The following is a 19,394-nucleotide window of genomic DNA, read 5'->3' on the forward strand; positions in this document are numbered from 1 at the left end:
ATCTGCGTAAATCTTTGTTTTAGATGCTGTAAAGGAAAACAAGAGTATACTAAGCCTTAGAAACTATTAAAATCAAGGCTCAGTAGCCCTCAGAGGCAGTATTTCCAGATTATTGTTGGTGGCTTTTTAAGATAAAAGCAGTTACAAATCTCCTTTCGGGTAAATAACAATTAAATGGTCTGGGTTTTGTTCCCTTTTTGCCTTTTTTGCAATAGAGGTTGTTTCTGAGAAACAAGTTCCCTATCATTCATATCCTGTATTCCCACTGCTTCGTTTTATGTATCTGCTCTATCTTCACTGTGACGGTTCTGTTTTCTCTCATCTCCTCCCTCTCCCTCCTCTCTTTCTATCCTGTCTCTTTCAAGTAGTTAACTATCAACCCTGCATTCCACATAAAAGTAGGACAGAAAAGGGAAAAAATCTAATATGAACAACTAGCCAAAAAAATCTCTCTATTATTTCTTTTAAGTAGGGCACTGAAGTCTACAAAACAAGAGAAACTATCTAAACAGCACTGTGCTACTTGCCTTAAAAAGTGAAATCCTCTGCTATGTTCACACATTCTGATATTGGGGTGCTCTGCTGCATTTTCTAAAAGAGGGGCTTCATGATCTGAATGGTGTGGCTATTTTGAGGTCTGTGACACGCCAGGAAGGACATCACGTTGAAGGTCGTCTAAAGGCTTTCCAACACCGTGGCAAGAGAGAACTGGTCAGTCTGCGCATGTCCTGTGAGTATAGCAGAACTGCACGTGGCGAACACCAGGTGTTTCCCAGAGAAAAGCTCCTGGGCTCACGGATTTGCCGGCTGCAGCCTAACCGACTCTGAGACAGGCTGACCCTGACCCTTTTCAGCCTGGGCGTAGTCTTCCAGCCAGAAGGCATCTGAGGAGGCGGAGGACGATGACGAGCTGTCTTTGTCCTGCTTCGCCATTGTCCAGTACGGGGATGGCGGTCTCCCTTCTCTCTCTTGATCTCGCCGAACCGTGACGTCACAGTGGGGGTCTGTTCCTACGCTGACAGCACGGTGGTTCTTTCTGTGTCCATGCCATTCTCTGGAGATGGACATTGGCCTCCTGGCAGGGTGAGGCCCGGTGGGCAATGGAGACTTGGGAGACTTCTGTTTTTTATCTAAAACACCTTTGTCACCGGTGCTTGTGAAACGGTCGTCTTTTGTCTGCTCAGTGTTCTCTGTTGTACTGAAAAGAAGAGTGAATGGAAAGGATGCTTAGTGTCTGAACACTCACCATCCCCTGACAAGGTCTCTCATAACCTGCTCAGGTTCATACAGGCTTCAGCACTACCGTTTGTGGTGGAATTTTTCTCTTTTTCAAAGTACTTTTAAATTTGTTTCCATTCCTAAAAGTAAGTGCAACTCAGCCTTCCGTTATTTCGCATTATTTTAAAAAGCTCTTCAGACATAAGGCTCGGAATAGTAGCAGCAGAGCTCTGAGGGTGGGTTCATTTCGCTCCACCCAGGAGGACAGGTCAGCCTGGCCCTCTCTTCCGCAGAACACGTTCTCGCAGGTCATGGGCTCAGCAAGAACAGGATTTTACCCGTTTCCAGGGGATCGGCAGAGTCCCTGGTTCTGCGCTGCAGATAAACAAGCTCTGAGAGGGAGTGATTTGCCTGAGATTCAGAGCAGGGTTTGTTTTCATTCCTTCTGGATGATGAACCCTTGAACACGGCAAAGTCTGCGGTAGGTTTCGCAGGACGAGCCAGACATGTCCCTGCCGTCACAGTTTACATTCTTCCAGGGCAACAGAGAAAACAACTGAGTACGTGGATCATTTCATTGGAATTGGCATAAACGCTGTGAAGGAGAGAGGTGGGGTGCGGGGACAGCATAGGACAACTGGACCTGACAGCACTGAACATTTCCTGTAGGAAACCTCCAGGACAGTTGGCACTGGGAGCCGTCAGGAGGCATCCTGAGCTTGCTGCAGACAGAAGAGCAAGTGCAAAGGCCCTGGGGTCAAGAGCAACACAAGGTAAAACAGCAGCAAGCCAAAGTGGACGGAGGGCAGGGAGAGCAGAGTGACGTGGCTGGAGGGGTGTGCAGGTGCCAGCCACCTATGGACCGTGCGGGATGGGTAGGATTTGGGCACTTATCCTGAGAACAGAAGGGCTTAAAGATTTTTCAGCGGCATGTCAGGATCCGATTTGCATTGTAAGAATCATACTGTGTACAGGACGAGGGGACGAGAGTAGATGCGGGGAGACAAAAAGGGTGGCTTTGACCGGGGTGATGGTTGTGGCCAGAGAGAAGTGGACAAATGTGAGGGGTAGTTGGAAGGTGAATAACAAGTCTTAGTGATTGGTGGGGCGGGGGAGACAGGGAGGTAGAGAAATCCAGTACCACCCCTACATTTCCGACTCGTTCCACTGGTCAGACACTCGCCCAGAGGACAGGGCCCCTGGAAGAGCAGAGGTGAGCTGGCTTTTGATTTTAGGTGTAATGATGACATTGACAGGCTTATGATACATCCAAGTGGAGATTGCCAGCAGGTGTTTAAATACAAGTTTGGAGATAATACATTTTGAAAATTATCAATGTGTAGGTAATAGAAACCACAGGAACCAGTGACACTGCCCAGGAGATTGAGAGAAGAGAGTCAACGATTAGACCTTGAGGAACTCCAAGGCTGGGTAAAAAGAGACCAAGAGGAAGTGCCAGAGGGCACAGGACAATCGGGGTGGGTATCGCTGGGAAATGGTGCCGACTATACAAGTCTTTCAACAAGTTTGACGTCAAGGGGCAGGACAGTGGCTGACGGGGCCGGGGGAGGAGAGTGGAGGTGAGGTGGGGTGTGCTAAGATGACAGAGGCTTAAAATGGCCTAAGTGTTACTGGGCAGGATCCAGAGTGAGCAGTTGAATCTGCAACGGACAAATGAGGAAATATTTAGGGGCCGATGTGTGTTGGGAGGCAGAGTTCCCATCAGACAGTTGGTTCTTTTCACTCCAGGTTCAAGGCTCTTGCCTTTATCATTCTTCATAGTAGGTCCTGCAGATTGTCCTTGGCAAACGGGTTTAGACATACACTGACTTATTCCGGCAGTGTCACCCATCCCTCCTACCATGGTCCATTTGACAGTCCCTCCACTAACCCTGTACTTCATACACCCTGGAGGACTCCCGTGTAACTAAAGTTTCCTCAAATGAACTACTTACCATGTTTCTGGGAATTTGGTCTCAGGGATTAAATCATATATTTCTTGCCATTCTTGGGGTATGTCAATAAAATCTCGGTAAACCTTGATTTGTAGCACTGTCCCTATGGTGATATGTTGCAGCAGCTTTAAAAATTCTCGAAGAGTGTATCCTAACACGTTGGCATGGCCAACGCTAATCAGAACGTCACCTGAAAAGGGGAAAAAATACCAATAAAATTAAGATGATGATTTAGAGGGATCATACCACCTCTGACTTCCTTGCAAACTGTTGCATTTTACGGATGCATATTGGCGGTTCATTTTAAACCAAAACCAGGCTTCAGCTTTTATTTAATAAAAGTGACCATCTCGGTGGCATGAGTGTCCTTTGCATAATAAAGAAGGCAGGACATTTCTTAATGGCACTGCAGTGGCAGATACTGTATCATGTTTTCACAGCATTTCTGAAGTCCTTGCTGGAGACTTCAGAAGAGACTATACCCTTCATAGCCTGAGCCACCCTTTAGGATTCCAAAAATGTGTTTGTTTCAAATAAAATGAATGGCCTGTTACCATTAAAGAAAAAGCCACTTATACTAAGTGATGAATAAACGACCTACTTTCTACTTACCTGCCTGGCAATTTCCAGTGCCCTCCACCGTAAGTAGACTATATTAAATATCAAGCCTTTCATTTTAATCTTCTGCCCTTGTACAGTATCGGGTGAGTTAATCACTCTGCATGCAACCCTGGACCATGAGTGTGCTTTAATTGAGCTTAAGATGTGTCTACAGAGAATACGTTGATCCAAAGGAATATGATGGCTATGTCCCCACTTGAAAGGCAGCACTGGACAGGGGAGGAAGCGTGATGGTCAACCGTGGAGCTTCTGAGCCCACAGCAGGTAGCAAGAGAACCACATCGTGACAGGAAGCCCCTAAACCTCACCTCCAAATTGGGTGCTGAAAAGACCAATTACTCACTTGCACCCAGCTCCCTAGCCCACAGCAACTGGGGCATGGAGCTGTAAATGAGAGCCAGCCCTCGGGCCCTCCCACCTGGGCCACTGACCTGGGGTGAAAGGAGCATCCCAGCTCCCAGGGCCCTTCGTTCTCCCCGTTTTCCAAGCCCGGTGCTCTAGCCTTTCGCCAGTTCTATCCGACTTGATGTTCTAAGTTCAGTGCCTTAACAGAACATTTCTGTTGCTTGCAATGAAGAGCGCTGACTGCTACGAGCGTATCGGAGTGCACACAGAAACTGCTCTTTTGGACAGGCTCACCAGGTAAAGTGGTAGTCTTCCGATCTCACTAGTACTAATGGAATGGAGACTCGATAGCTAACGTCGGATGAAGTGAGTCTGATGAAGTCCCAAAGAACGCGTGCACCTCTCAGTGGGTGGGTGGGAAGCTGGCCCCCCCTCCGCCACCCTCGGCCCCAGGCAGCTGAAGCCTAACCTCAGAGGACAAGTCAGGATGAAGCATCTTCTCTGGTACTACCCCGGAAGTGTGCTGAGCCCAAAGGCAGCCTCCAAGGAACGCCCAGGACAAGTTTCTATGGATCCTATCAGAAACAAGTTCCCGGAATTCAAGAAAATGCACACTTAGAAGTGGGGAGGAAACCTATTTTGGCCTTAAAAAGTAGCTGGGGCCACAAACCAACCGCAACTCTGGCGCTGACTGCTGAAGGAAACGAGGCTTCTCCTCCCAGCTACCTGCAGACCGTGGGCCAATGGAGCTTAATTACAAACACAGAAGACTCACTGGGCGGGCCTACTTGTCTGATGTGAAAAGGGGTGTTTATAGCTGAACGCCATGGGGTGGCATTCTGCTTAATTATGTCATTAAAGGGTGACTTTTCTCAAGAGGGCAGAGAATAAACTGACCGTCCTGGCTGTAAACCAAACGTGTCATTGTATGAATGTGGATATCATGGCAATGGATATTAGCATGCCCCTTCAGGAAGAAACACCAATCTGGTCTTATGAATACCGACCTCGTTGCATACTTTTTCTGTTTTAATAGGCTGTAGGAACCACATCACAGAAAGTTTGTTTCAATTACCTATATAAGTCAACTTTGCAGCAGCCAAGCCGCTACCGAAAAATAGCTTTCTGGTTTTTTTCCATCTCTCCCAACAAGGCTGTAAGTTCCCAAAGCTGCATGTGGTTGGAGACCACGTGTGTTTGGCTCAGCATGGGACCCCTGCACCTAGCAGGGTGCCTGCACACAGCAGCCATTCAGGAAATGCTTACTGAATGAGTGTGGCCAGTATAAGACTTGTATTTACCTTCAAAGCTATTTTAATTTCTTTTGGGTATCGCAGTCTGTGAAAGCCATTCTAGCCAAAAGGAATTTAACGTTTAGCCAAGATAAACTGACACTAAACTAAATTAGGAAATCAAGATGAAAGCCTATTATGAAATACCAAAGGCAAGAAATTGAAAGCACATGGATGAGAACAGGGCTGGGACGTAATGGGGTCAAAGACAGCAGGTTTCTGGGAGGTTCACCTCGAAATCTCAGTCACTGTCCAAAGGACCAAATTTAGCCTTGGAAGCCTCGACCCCAACGAGGACTGGCTGACTTGTGATAAGCAGATCTGGGACTCGGGACTTTCTCTGGACTGAAATCTCATTTCTAGTCAAAGGTACGGGCTTTCTAGGCAGACAGGGTCCAAGCCCCAGCTCCGAGCACTCAGCCCTGTCATGAACGAGTTACTTCTTCTCTCTAAGTCTCTATATTTTGTTACCCACCTTCCCGGAGTGTTGCAAAGATTAAATGAGCTCACAGAGGTGGAAACACTTTGCACAATGCCTGGGACAGGTACTCATTATTCATTTATTAAACACAGACATAATTGATGTGCCGGTGCTATAGGTAAGTCCTGGATTTAAAAGATGAATTCAATTCCGCCTCCGCCCCCGAGGAGCCACCAGCTGTGGTCCTGCCACCAGACTCTGTCTCCTGTGCATAAAAACACTCCTGTCTCACTCTAGGGAGCGTGCACTCTGATTACCAACCAGCCTCTGTCACTTGACCCGAGAGACACCGAGGAGGACACGCAGAGCCCAGGGGACCTGTCCTGGAGACCCTTTGGTCTGGGACGTCCAGAACTCTGGCAGTTGGATCCCCGACACCAAGTAGTCATGCGTGGAGAAAATGCTTTGGATTTTGAGGTGAGGGAAACTGTTTCACGATAGCATCATTTATCGACTTTCTTGAATCCACGGCTGCTCACTCTAGCTGCGGTTAGAATCACCCGAGGAACTTCTAAACTGTCCCCAACCTCCAACCAACGGAGTCAGAACCTCTGCGGAGATGCAGCCCAAGCCCAGGCCTCTGGGTTTTTCAAAGCTCCCTGGGTGATTCCCAAAGGTAACCAGAGTTGCAAACTAGTGGTTTACCCCACTGGGGCCCCTGCTCCACAATCATGTTTTACCTAAGAAAGACACAAGTCTAGAGGATCTCTAAGAACAGCCTAAGAAAAATGATTCCCAGTATTCCTACCGCCCTGTAGTTTACAAAGCACTTTTATAAAAATTACCAAACCGCAGCAACCTCTGACGAAGGTGGTATCATCCCAATGGAGAGATGAGGGAAGTGAGACCTGGAAAGTAACGTGACTTTGTCCCAGGTCATTGAACTCGGAAGGGGCAGAACCAGCCAACGCTGCGGGGTTTTCCTTGTCACCGCGTTACTGTCCCTTTGTGCCTCCCTGACTCCTGGGCACAGCATTGGACCCTGGGCAGACACCTGGTGAACTGGGTGGGAAATTCACTCACCCAAGATGAGAAGCAGGGAGGTGTTGATAAAGCCGAGGGCTGTGGATTCTTCCAGAGAGGGTTCAGATTCCCTCTCCTCGGTGTGACCACAGGCAGCTTAGTAAATATCTGATTCGTTATCTATAGGGTCGTTTAATGCAGAATCTACCTCCGGGTTTGTCAGGAGGATGAAATGAGATCGTGCTGTAAACGTTAATGACGGTTGATACCTACAGAGAAGAAATCTGTCCACAGAGAGCCCGAGCCTGGAGTGACACTGCCTGAGTTCGCATCCCCCTTGCTCGATAGGGGGGTGTGTGGGGGGAGGTGAAACTGTCCAAGGAACTCAATCTCACTGAGCCCCAGTTTCCTCACCTATAAAACGCGGGTGATCATAGTTCCTACCTAGAGGGTTCCTGTAAGAATTCAGTGAATAAAGAACACACAACAGTGAGGGTTATATAAGCGAGAGCGGCTGGCTGGCCCCTAGAAGGCTCTCAAATAACGCCATTGTCATGGTGGTGGTTACATTGACACCTAAGGCATGTGGGGGAGGCGTGGGGGACCGCAGTCACCTGGCTGGAGTTTTCCATCCCTGGCGGCAGCCCCCTTCTTGATGAGGTGGGTGACCTGGAGGTAGGGCCCGTGCTGGATGATGAGCAGGCCTAGTCCCAGGCTGCCCACAGTCAGCTTGGTCTCCTGCGTTTTGCTCAGGTTGTGTACAGATGGCTGGTCCTTGAGGCTGATTGGTCTTTCTGATAAAAGGAGGGAGATTTGTTTTAGTCCTTCACCTGGACAGCAGCACGACAGCACTCACGGGGTTCTAAAGCCACACCCCGAGGGCAGTTAACCTCTCTATTCCTCAGTGCCCTCAGCAGTAAAGTGAGGATAATAAAAGCGTCCACCGCAGAGGGTTAGGAGAAGTGAAAGAGACAGTTAAAAGGCTTATTATTTTTTTTTTTGCACAGTGCTTAACACACTGTGAATGTTTAATGTTAGTTATTATTATCCCGTCACTTAACAGATATTTATTGACTCAGGAAGTGTCTCTTGCCCTCATGGATCTTCCTGCCTAGTGGAGGAGACGTCAATCAGGTATGTAAACATACGTTGGATAACAGCTGTTAACACAGGCGACAAAGGGACAGTACGGAAGGCTCAGAGGGTGACCAGCAGGCAGGCTCCAGTGGGGAAGGTGGGTCAGACTTCACACAAGAGGTAAAATTGGAATTGAGGTCGAAAGGGCCAATAGGAAATTATTTAGACAAAGGATTTGGAAGGGAGCAAATTGGACCAAGGATCAGAGACAGGGCAGAACATGGAGGAGCAAAGGCAGAGCCACCTGCTGCCTCACGGTTGTCTTCCTGGAAAAGCTAGAGGTAGTTTACTCAGGACACGATAAGATTTGCACAAAAAAGAAAACAAGACACCTCTGGTTGCTGTGTGGAGGGTGGGTGATGGGGTCCAGAGTGGAAGTGGGAAATGAAAGGGTCACAGCGGCTACCCAAGTCTGTCAGGGAAATGACCGTGGAAATGCACAGTAGGAAAAGCATTTGGAAGGAGAGCTCGGGACAGTGGGTAGTGTGGGAGGGGTTGAAATTTGTTTTCTACGGAACTATACTTCACAAGGAAAGTTTCAAAGACTGAGGAGTGATTGAAAAGTTATTTTCCCTTAGAGGAAGCTGTGGGAACTCATTTGCAGTACGCAGGAAGCTTCTGGGGAGATTTGTGTTCTGCACACTTTTCCAGCATTTCACACACACACACAACACGTTTCCTTAAGGATAAGCGACGAACAGTTACCTAGCCTTTGCCAAATACATGTGACTGGTGTTTGGGGGGCCCAGGTGTGTGCTCGCTATTACTGAGGAAGGAGCTGCCCCTCTCCCCGCCCCAGCCGTCGGGAGCTGGTGGGGTTCACAGCCCTTTCCGCCAAGCAAGTGTCCTTCCATATCTCCAATCCCACCTTCCCAAACCACAGATGCTCTGTCTGCAAAAGGGATCTAGTGTAAAGAAGGAACCATCCTCGGAGACTTTTCAAGATATATTATAGGAGGAGTGACTTAGAGCAGGTCGTCCCCTCTTGAGCCTCTGGTTTCTGAGCGCACGGAGAAGTGGCCCCTCAGGCAGGGTGTGATGTGAGTTCCAACCTCATTTTGCAAATTAAATGTGCTTATGATATAATTGAAGCGTCTCACAAGACACAATGGGTAAGTGAAAGAAGTCAGACTCAAAAGACTCCACACTCGAGGACTATTTTTGTGGCATTCCCCGTGGAAAGGGCAAAACTACAGAGCGCAGATCAGGAGTGTTGGGAGCTGGGGTGGCAGAAGGGGTTGGCAGCCAAGGGGCAGCGCCAGGTAATTGTGGGGGGCGGGGAGTACTGTTGCACATGTTGATGGTAGTTAAACGTGGGTATACGTTTGTCAGGGCGCAGAGCTGTGCACTGAAAAGGGGGGCTCTTACTGTATGGAAAATACAGATGGGTAAACAAAGGATGGTGAGAGGCCAACAGGTGACGTTCCCGTTTCACAGAGGAGCGAAGCCAAGGAAGGCTTGTTCCCACTTACCTTTTCTGCATCTGTAGAAGAACTTCTCCATGGCCCCGGGAGGGCAGGCCGCTCAGGAGGGCCTCCCGGAACCCACGCGTAGCCCACGCCCACGCTGGAGTCGGTCCACCTCCCAACCGTCCCGAACCCTCGAGGAGCAAGGTGCTGGTGGGGGAACAGCGCGGACCCCACCCACCCAGACCGTGGGCGGGCGGTGGGGAGACCTCGGGCCCCGCCCCTCGGCTTGCCCCCCAGGATCGCGGCCACGCCAATGCCCGGAAGTTGGGCAGCCGTGCGGCCCCTGGAAAATGGAGTGGGAGAATTGGGGTGCAGAAAAGCAAAACTGCGGGGACGCACACAGCACCTGCCTCCCAGTCGGTTGGCGTCCGTTCTTGGGAAACTACTGAAATGGGGCGAGTGGAGGAAACACAGAGGAGGGTCTCAAAGATGTGAAGTGGTCCCAGAGCCCGTCCCAGGTAGAAGGTCACAGCCCAGCACAGACTCCCCGGCTGCCTCGCAATAATGGTATTTTAAGTATTATTCCCACTGCCCTGGAACCGCACTGTTTTCGTGAATGTTTTCAATGACAAAAGGCCAAGGGGTGGTCTGATGAAAAATGAGTCATTCGTTCTTCCTTCTTTTTTCCAGAATAACCCCCCTTCTCCCCCCACATTCACTCCTACAACAAATATTTACTGGAAACCTGCTCTACAGTTTGTGTGATGCTGGCAACACAACAGTAGACAAGACGAACAAGGTCGACGGAACTGAGATTCAAACATCACAGGAAGTGGACAATTTTAGGAAAATATCAATGATCAAAAATAAATTCTAGAAGAAACGGAGAACAACGGAATTGAGGTCAGTCCTGTTGTCATCGGCACTCTGATGAGACTCAGGCTGGCGCCTTGCGTTCGGAGGCGTCGGGCACCGCACAGGTGTCCCTGTCACCCTGGACAAGTGGCGGCGCCTCCGTTTCTGCAGCTGCACCCAGACAATAAACCCGGTGGATAGCTTGTGGGATAAATCCCGTGCTGCAGACGCTGATACAAAGGAGAGGAACCGAGGCCTCCTGCTCCCACTGCTCTCAGCCTCAGGGTTCTCCTTCCTGCAGGTGCTCTCCTGTGATAGACAGATGACCCGTTTCCTCCTGCAAACCGTCTGGCGAAGCGTCTGTCCAGGTACGAAATTAATTCTATCATAAAATGCAGCCTTTTCCTCCATTTCCCTATCAGTACGGGAATGGTGAGAGGTCTGGGGAATGAAGCATGGCAGCCATCGAGGTTCTGGGAGGGGAGCATATCAGTGCCTGGCACGGGGTGCGGGGGCACCTGCCCTCCCTCCATCCCAGGCTGAAAACTCTCCCACTAGTGATGCCAATCCCACTGACGGGTGGAAGTGCAGGATACAAACTCATGGGTGCCGTACTGTGATGCCCAGGCCCCCTCAGGACTAAAGGATGTGTGCCTCCCCACCTCCATTGCTACCTGAAGAATGCTTTTTGTCCAAAGTCACACGCTCCCAGGGCAGCCAGCACCCAGTGACTGGTCAATACAGGGTAAAAGCCCACTCCCTCAGCCCAACTCCAACAAATCTGCAGGGCCATCCCAGCTCCAGGCTCCCTATGGGGTCCACTGAGGTCGTCCTGTGGCCGCATTGCTGTTGGCTTCTGTGTCCTTCCCGCCCCCCACAGGTGTGGGTCCCAGATGCACTCCCCAGTAAGCTCCCTGCAGCTTGGAGTGTCTCCCAGAGAACCCGACCTCCACCAGCTGCTGGGATGGTGTGGAAGAGCAGATGCTGAGATGGGATTTGGGGCTGGATGACCGGGGCCCAGGTGATAGTGAGGACCCCACCCCCAGTGGAGGAGGAGCAGTGGAAGTAGCCTCAGGCTACTAAATGGAAGCACTAAATGGAATGACTAAATGCTAAAATGGAATGGCACCCTCACCGTCCGCCTGGGCGCCTCTCACCATTCCCCTTGCCCTGTTTTGACAGTAAATGGACAGATACAGCAGCCGCAGCCTGAGAAGGACGTGGCAGCCAGAAGCTCAGACTCCTCAGGCACGGAGGCCTGGGTGCCCCACCACACAAGCCACCGAGGCCATCAGAAGTGCTAGCAGATAGTGAGAGGGGCAGCTAGCTCCCAGTGACTGGTCCATGCGGGGTACAAAGGGTTGGCCCCTCCACACCAGCTCCGAACAACTGTGAACAGCCCTCCAGCTTCAAGCCTCTTCCTGTGACTGCACCAACAGCCACACTGCTCCCTTGGCCCCATCCTGCTTGCTTCCCTTCCTCCCCTGGAGTCGATCCTGAGAGTATTCCCTAAGAAACTTCCTGTACACTGATCACCTCTCGTCCCTAGGGACAGCTCCAGTGGAACCCAGTCTGTGAGACCAAGTGTGATGTGAGCCCAAGGCACAAGCTCTTGACCTCTGGATTTGGCTCTTTGGTCGCATCTAGTCCCAGAAACCCCAGGTGCACACGTGTGGGACACCCACCACACTCTTGGCCTGCATGGTGAACTTGACCCCCAGGGAGGCAGTGTGCTCTTTAGCCTGTCAGGCCAAAGAGACTCCTTGGAGAGAAGAGGGATTGCCCATCCTAGCCACAGCTTTCCCAGAGGTCCCGTCGGTGTCAGCTTCTGCTGGTGGAGGCCATCCATCACGATAAAGCACGCCGTGTTCAAGCCCTTTAGCCGCACACTGTGGCTGTGCTGACTTCAGGCTGTCTGCAGAGCTCCCTGCTGGGGGCCTTCTGTGTTCTTCTGGGTCCCCAAGGACCTTCTCTGCCTTGAGGAGTCTCATAGCTCATCCTCTCTCTGAATAGAAAAGTCGCAGCTGCTTTTCTTAGGGGTGACTGAGAGGAAGGGGAGTTTCTGTCACTGAGGCAGTTTTGTATTCTTTTTACTCCATCACACCGCCTCTCCCTAACCCCTAGGGTTTGCCTCTGCTAAAATCTACACTGAGCTATGGAGGAGATGGGATCTAGTATGTCTCACCGATCTCAGAGACACTTGGGACTTTGAAACACCAGGTATTGGGAGACGAGAGAGAGATGTGCAGCTGAAAATATTCATGGGAACTCTGTGAACAGTACTTGGTCCCTGCCCACCCCTCCGACCCCCACGGTCTGTAGTGATGCACAGCCATTCAGCTGGTAAAACGTGTTTTAAAATCTTAAACTCCATACTGGTTGTTTTTATGCTTTATTCTTAAAGCCAAAACCTTTTGTGGAAGGGCAGAAGCAGGAGGGGCTGGGAAGTGCTGCCTGGCTAGGAGGAGGAATTTCTACTGGTATTTTTTAAACACAAGAATCAAGTCACCATCATTCTCCTCAGTTGGAGTTAGAACCGGCAAACTGTTGCAAAATTGCACCCTGGGGTTCTCATCAACTGCCCAGTGGGGACCATCAGTGGACACCGTTTGAGAATTCAGAACTGGATAGTTGGGAGTTTCTTCTATTACTGGGCAATAGAAACACCAGACACAAAGCCAACAATATGGCTCCATCAAACTTCTCCATGCTTAAAAGAAAAAACGAAACAAAACAAAGTGAAGACCTCCTGCAGTAATGTGATATGCATATCTGAATTCCTGGAATATATAAATCAGCTTGTGCCAATTTCTGTGGCAGAGGAAAAATAAATGGTATATTAAAAAAAAAAAAACCCTTCCCCCCAAAACACCAATGTTTGAACAGAACCATGTAGACTAGCAGTCAAACCCGTCCCTACCCGATCTATGTGGTGACACTGAGAACTCTGCACATATCTGCAAGGCGGATGGATTTGGTGGAAGTTGAAACTTGGTGAGTTTTGTGGCCATGTAGGCATTCCAAAAATAGAGACAGATGTCACTCTTCTTGGTCTTTCTAGAGGTGACCTCGGTGGCATTCAAGGAGAAAATGAATGTCTTATCTGTTTGCTGCATGGGGGACTATCCAGGAAAAAAGAGCAGGATCCAAAATCAGGGTTAATGGTGATTTGATCCACGAGCCACGAAGGAAAAGGAAACGTCCACTAGACAGCAAAATTGTAGCTGGACAGACCACCTGTATGGCTAACAAATTATGCCAATATCTTTTTTTTCCCCTTCTGCTTATCCATCCAACTTAAGCCTCTCTCTTCAGGCCCCAAAAACTAGTAAAAATTATCCGCAAACATCAGGCCAAGAATTCACGAGTCATTCCCAAGTCCTCTCTTTCAGCCCCGTCCCCATTATCAGCTTGTCATTCCCTCTGCCTACGAAACATCCCAATCTCCCGTTTTTGCCCCCCGCCCCCACCGAATCTGCACTGTCATTACAGACTAAATAAAATGTTCTCCCTCTCCTGCTGAAAACCCTGCAGTGCCTTCCGGCTGCACTTAGAAAACCCAACCCGTTATTATGGCTCCCTAAGCCTACATTCGGCTTCTGCCTACCTCTTTGGCTTTCCATACTCTGTCCAGCCACAGGCCATTCATTCTTCCCTGTCCCCTCCCAAAGCTCTTGGCACTTGCTTCTCCCTCTGTCTGGAGCAGTCTTGCCCAGATTTTCATAGTGCAGATCTTTTTTTTTTTAATGCTATATTATCTTTAATTGGGGACGGAGACTCTTCCAGGGATGTCACCTAGAGATCATTTGACCCACTGCTCTGTTTGGCTGCCAGTCTCTTTTGTCTCTCTCTTCAGCAATGGTGAGGCGGACACCCTTTCCATGGGGAAGAGAATTGCATGGTTTGCCGCCTTTGCCAATAACAAAAATGTTGGAGAGCCAGGTGGCAAATCTGTTGCCATTGGCGTCTTTCACGTGAACCACATCAAAAGAACCAGGGTGTCTCTCTCTGTTGGTGATCACACCAATTCTTCCCAGGTTGGCACCTCCGGTCACTATGCACACAGGTTACCAGGGTCAAACTTAATGAAATCAGTAATTTTGCCCGACTCCAAATCAATCTGAATGGTGTCGTTCACCTTGATGAGGGGATCGGGGTAGCGGATGGTGCCAGCATCGTGGGTCACCAGGTGAAGGATTCCTTTTGTGCCCACAAAGATTTTTCCCACTTTGCACAGTTTGCACTTGGCCTCCTCAGGTGTACGATGAACAGCAAAGTGCCCCTTGGAGAAATAGAGCAGACGGAAGTTCTCTCTGTCCTGTCCATGCAGATGACATCCATCAAACCAGTGGCGGAGGTTATATCAGTTGGGACCTTGCCATCAATCTTAATAAACCGCTGCACGCAGACCTTCCGTACTTCGTGTCCTGTTAGGGCGCACGTTGGTCTGTTCCCTAGGAAGATGATGAGGGGGACACATTCCCTCAGTCTGTGGGAACCGGTGGATGGACGAGGAGCAAACGCACCGGTCAGTTCAGCCAGTGCTTTGGAGCCGCTATGCGCTTCAGATGCTTCTTGGGACCGTGAGCCATGGCTGCGCTGGGCACGGAGAGCGTTCACAGGTGAGATCTTCACGGTCGTGGTGGTCTCAGGGTAACCTTTCTGCCCCACCCCCATCAGACCGACCCCTATGCAATTCACAGATCAACACATGAAATGAGCTTTACTTTAGAAACCAGTCTTAACGTGTTTCTGTCTCTTCCCCAGCAAGACGTCAGCTTCAAGGGAGCGGGGACCTCGTGTCACGTGCACTCCAGTGCCCGACGCACAGGTGTCACAGGTGTCGATGGTTATGTCCTACCCGGGGCAGTACTCGGAGGGGACAATGACCATACAAGGTGACAAGGGCGGTGTGAGCCCCTCCTGCTGGAAGACGGGCTCCCCCTCTACCCCAATGCGCTCTTCCTTTTGAAAGGCTAAGGGTGGAGGGGCATTTTGTCACCAAACAGTCATTAACGACAAGAACACTATTACTATTGGCAAGAAAGCCGGGCCTGTGGGAAGAGACCGGGCGCGGGGCAGGGGCCTGAGCCGGGCGGCCGAGGACGCCGGACGGAGCGGGCCCGGGAGGGTGGGCACGGTCCGGGCGCGGGCTGGGCGTCCAGGCGGGCGCAGCGCCGCGAGGACACCGCGGGGCCAGCGGCGCGGGTTCACTTCCGGGTGAGGGGCGGGCGAGCCGATAAGTTCCGGGTCGGGCGGCGGTTCCGGCTGTGCGGGCCGCGCCGCGGCTGCTGGTCCCGGGCGCGCGGAGAGCGCGAGCGGCGCGGGGCCGAGGAGGCGCGAGGCGGCGGCGCGGGGACTCCGGGCCCCGGCGGCGGCCCATGGGGCGGGAGGCGTGAGGCCGCGGCCTGCCCGGGGCTCGGGGGGTGGGGGGAGCGGGGCGGGGAGATGGATAAACTGACCATCATCTCAGGATGTCTCTTTCTCGCCGCCGATATCTTCGCCATCGCCAGCATCGCCAACCCCGACTGGATCAACACCGGGGAGTCCGCGGGTGAGCGGCGGGCGCGCGGGGGTCGGGGGTTGGGCGAGGGCGGGGAGGGCAGCCGGCTGAGGGGAGACGGGCTGCCGGGCGCGCGCCGGGGGCCGCCGGCCTGAGGGGACGGGGACGGGGACGGGGACGGAGAGGAGGACGCGCTGGTGGCGAGCGGGACCCCGGGCTGAGGAGAAGTGGCCGCGGGGCGAGGAGAGCTGGGCTGGGCGGGGGGTCCCGGACCAGGGGAGCGGGTCAGGGGGACAGCCCCCCGACCCGAGGGACCGCGGAGGAACCGACTCCGTCCTGAATTAAAAAAAAAAAAAAAAAAAAGTCCAGGTGGGAGACGGGAGGGAAGCGATGAGGAGGGAGCTGAGGCGCCTGGGAAGGAATTGGGGAGGCCGCGGGGAGCCCGGGCCGGCCGCGACCCCCGCCCCGGGAAGCCTCGGGCGGGCGCGGGGCGGGGCTCCTGGGGCGGGGGACCCGGTGGGAACCCCCCCGCGCCCCCGCCGAGCCCCTGCCCGCTTGGCGGGGTTGGAGACGCTGGTGGCTTCCGAGGTTTCCCTTTGAAGTCTCTGTGCTTATCATGTGGCTTTATTTTAGGCCAGGGAGCTGGGGGCCGACTAATAATAAACTTCATTTTCTGGAGCATCTTCCCTCCCAGCGCCGCCCAAAGCGCGGTCGGGAGCTGCTTCGTAGTTACCACGTTAAATAACGCGTCCGAGGTGCAGGCCGCCCGGCGGCGGGGCCTGCTGGGCCCCAGGGCCGGGGCTGGCACCGTGCTGGGGGCTGTGCCCGGGGGAGGCCCCCACGAGGCTTCGCTCCGCCCGGGCCGCCGCTGCCGCCGCACACACGCACTCGCGGGCACCCGGCCGGTGCGACCCAGCCCTTCGTGAGTGTGGCAGCTGCCGGGAGGGCTGAGCGCGGCGAAGGAGCGGGCTCGCGTTCGCACTGCTCGTTCCGTGCAGGTGAAGGGAGTGTCCCGCTCCTTTCGTGAATAATTCGTTATGAAAATGTGTCACTACGCCGCCCAACTACTTCCTAAGTGTTACTTAGGGTTCGGTATTTATCCCGCAATATTTTTAGCTCTTCAAAAAAGCTGTAGCTGGGACATTTGTTGCTTCCTCCTCCCTCCCTTCTCTTTCTCATCCAGACCTAATAACACAGAATCATGCAGTCAGATTTACTGGTTATTAAAATAACACTCTAAAAATTCTTTTCTTGCCTATACAGTTGTAGCGGAACTCTTAATTATAAAGCACAGTGTTAGCTCGTGCTGTGGTGGCAGTCATTGCAGAAGGTAAATCTATGAAACGAACACATTGTACACCGCAAACACACAGTGTTATGTGTCAATTACATCCCAATATTTTGAAAATTGTAAAGCATATAAAGTATCAGAATGGTTTAGAATTTGGCTTTGTTTCTGAAAGTGTCGGTGACGTCAGTGTTACCAGTTTATACAGTTACGTGACATCCAATTCATGATCTGTTCTGGTTTTTATCCTAATTATATGTGTAGTGACTCCTTTTATGAGACTTTCTTTGGGACTTGACTAAAGGACAAGGAGTTTTCACTGTTTTAGCAGAAAAGATCGTTTTTGCAAAGAATGTCACGTGGAATCCCAATGTGTAAAATAGACTGATCTAATATCCATGGGAAAGGTATAGTTGAAAGAGGGAACTGTTGCCTCTCCCGGGGAAGAAAGAGAGAATGATAGCCTAACATTCCTGAGAAGATGAAAAGGGGCACCATTCCAAGCCCAGGTATAGCTCCTCTTTTATATTCGAGAGAAAGCAAGGGCAGGATGACTACAACTCCAGATGAGCAGGCTAAGTCTTCCCCTGCGAGTTGCTGTGGAGATGGGAGCATCAGAACTCCAAGGCTTAAAGGAAGTAGAAAACGTTTGAAATAAGTAAATAGTTGCAGAGAGAGCCTGTCAACCAGTGACATGGGACAGTCTAGCAGCATGGAAGCCTCATTGAAGTTGGTGGTCACTGAACATACAGTGGGATAACTCATCTGCTTGTTGGTCTCCTCTAGGAGCACTCAGCTAATTTGGTACCAGTGTGTGGGGAAAGCCATGAGAAGGCTTCATTCAGGTTGGGATTCGCCAGCTGCATGCAACAAACTGATGGGAGCAAAGGTGTTTAGGGTATAGCCTGAATATCATTATCATGAGAACTCATGGAATCTCACCTGGGTAAAAAGTAAAAAATACAGGAAAGAGCTGATGGATTGGTCCATGAATTGCAGGTGGTATATACGCAGTGGAAGAGTGGGCCCAATAGAATTGAAAACCTGACAGGGAGCGATTGGTGCCACAGAGTGGAAGAGCAGAGATGGTGGGCAGTGTCCAGAGAGTGGCAGTGGGGCTGTGTGGCTGAAGTGGACTGAAGAAGTAATTGTTTTTTCCTAACTGTTTCCCTTGCTGTCTCAGGATACCTTTTAGTTAAATATTCTGTAGCTAGAATGAGGAATAATAGGAGTTATTAGGAAATTTTTCAAAATATTTCTTACCTTAAAAACTGGGAGACAGTACGCCCTTCTAGAACTTAAAGTGAATGGTATAATATGTTCCTTTGTTCACTCTTGTGCTTTTGCACTGTGATAAGATGTGCCTGAACTTTGCTTGGGGTTTGATTGAACTGGTATGCTCACTTTTATGTGGACACAGATCCTTTCTTAAGTTTAAAGAAAAACAAAATCAGTGCAGAGTTACGCCTTCCAAATCAATGAAACATTTACAGGAAGTTCAGATAAGATCTCAGAAGTGACAGGATTAACTATTCTGAAATCTGCACTAAAGTGACTTAACCCTGCGGCAAAAGTTAGTGTGTTTGTTCCCTTTGGTGCATTACATACAGTGTATAAAAGTTTTGATTGTGATGTTTTACTATGATTTTTTAAATGGATGAAATATTTTAAAAGTAGATTTTCTGGAGCCAAAAGTTCTGCAGAATGTAGTTGGAAAACCACTGCAGTGAACTACTAAAGGAAAGTTTCAGGGCTCAAATCCAAATCTCACTTCCTGGCTCTGTGACTTTAGACAAGTTACTTAGCCGCGCTCTTTACAGTTTCTCCTTTGTAAAATAGGGGTGACAGTAGTTTCCATCTCATTGGGTTATTGTGATGATTGAGTTAACCCATGTAAAACACATAGTAAGTGCTTAGTAAAAGTTAGGTATTGTATTGCTGTTTTAGTTTATGACAACAGGTGTCAGAATCCCAGTCTTGAAATTAGAGCTCAGAACTTGTTACTGTGAGAACTGACATGTTTTCTTTATTAGATGTTCTTGGAAATAAGGAAACGTCAAGAATAATATGGCCAGGCTTAGCCCAAGTCAGATACATTCTTCCCTCTTGGCTTTGGACTTTATCACTCCATGTTGTTCTTCATCTCTCAGTCTCTCATCTCCGTGTTCTCGTCTCTACTCTTCAGATCCTACTTGAATTACCACCAAAAGGAGATGAAATACTCAAAAACATCCGAACAGAAATAACTTCCTAAAATCCCAACTAATAAATTAGATTACTTTAAGATTTGTGGAGCATGCTTCTGCTGGCAGAGCTTTTAGTTTGTT

General features: G+C 50.4%; 2 protein-coding genes and 1 pseudogene across 2 annotated transcripts in view; 1 reads left to right on the forward strand and 2 right to left on the reverse strand.

Annotated features, from left to right (window-relative positions):
* Positions 1–101: 101 nt before the first annotated feature.
* Positions 102–9,625, reverse strand: PDZD9 (PDZ domain containing 9). The gene is made up of 4 exons (XM_033101620.1): positions 9,485–9,625; positions 7,490–7,669; positions 3,174–3,363; positions 102–1,198 (listed from the first exon to the last, which is right to left on the reverse strand). The coding sequence occupies exons 1-4, from the start codon at positions 9,513–9,515 to the stop codon at positions 793–795; spliced, it is 807 nt and encodes a 268-aa protein (XP_032957511.1). The 5' UTR covers positions 9,516–9,625; the 3' UTR covers positions 102–792.
* Positions 9,626–13,213: 3,588 nt separating this feature from the next.
* Positions 13,214–15,413, reverse strand: LOC117019426 (40S ribosomal protein S4, X isoform-like; annotated as a pseudogene).
* Positions 15,414–15,702: 289 nt separating this feature from the next.
* Positions 15,703–19,394, forward strand: part of MOSMO (modulator of smoothened) — a 46,757-nt gene continuing 43,065 nt past the window's right edge. The window contains exon 1 of the mRNA XM_033101681.1: positions 15,703–15,830. Coding sequence (XP_032957572.1) covers positions 15,725–15,830 — 106 coding nt within the window. The 5' untranslated portion in view covers positions 15,703–15,724. The remainder of the gene's footprint in view (positions 15,831–19,394) is intronic.

This window comes from Rhinolophus ferrumequinum (genome assembly GCF_004115265.2).
Source record: "Rhinolophus ferrumequinum isolate MPI-CBG mRhiFer1 chromosome 15 unlocalized genomic scaffold, mRhiFer1_v1.p scaffold_54_arrow_ctg1_1, whole genome shotgun sequence".
Taxonomy (NCBI): domain Eukaryota; kingdom Metazoa; phylum Chordata; class Mammalia; order Chiroptera; family Rhinolophidae; genus Rhinolophus; species Rhinolophus ferrumequinum.

What these genes read in the sequence shown, in the direction of transcription:
- PDZD9 (XM_033101620.1), bottom strand. Translation starts at nt 9,515, where the DNA reads ATGGAGAAGTTCTTCTACAGATGCAGAAAAG. An exon ending in CTTCTACAGATGCAGAAAAG is followed by an intron (nt 7,670 to 9,484) that starts GTAAGTGGGAAC and finishes TCCTTTTATCAG; the next exon opens with AAAGACCAATCAGCCTCAAG. An exon ending in ACCAAATTCCCAGAAACATG is followed by an intron (nt 1,199 to 3,173) that starts GTAAGTAGTTCA and finishes TCTTCTTTTCAG; the next exon opens with TACAACAGAGAACACTGAGC.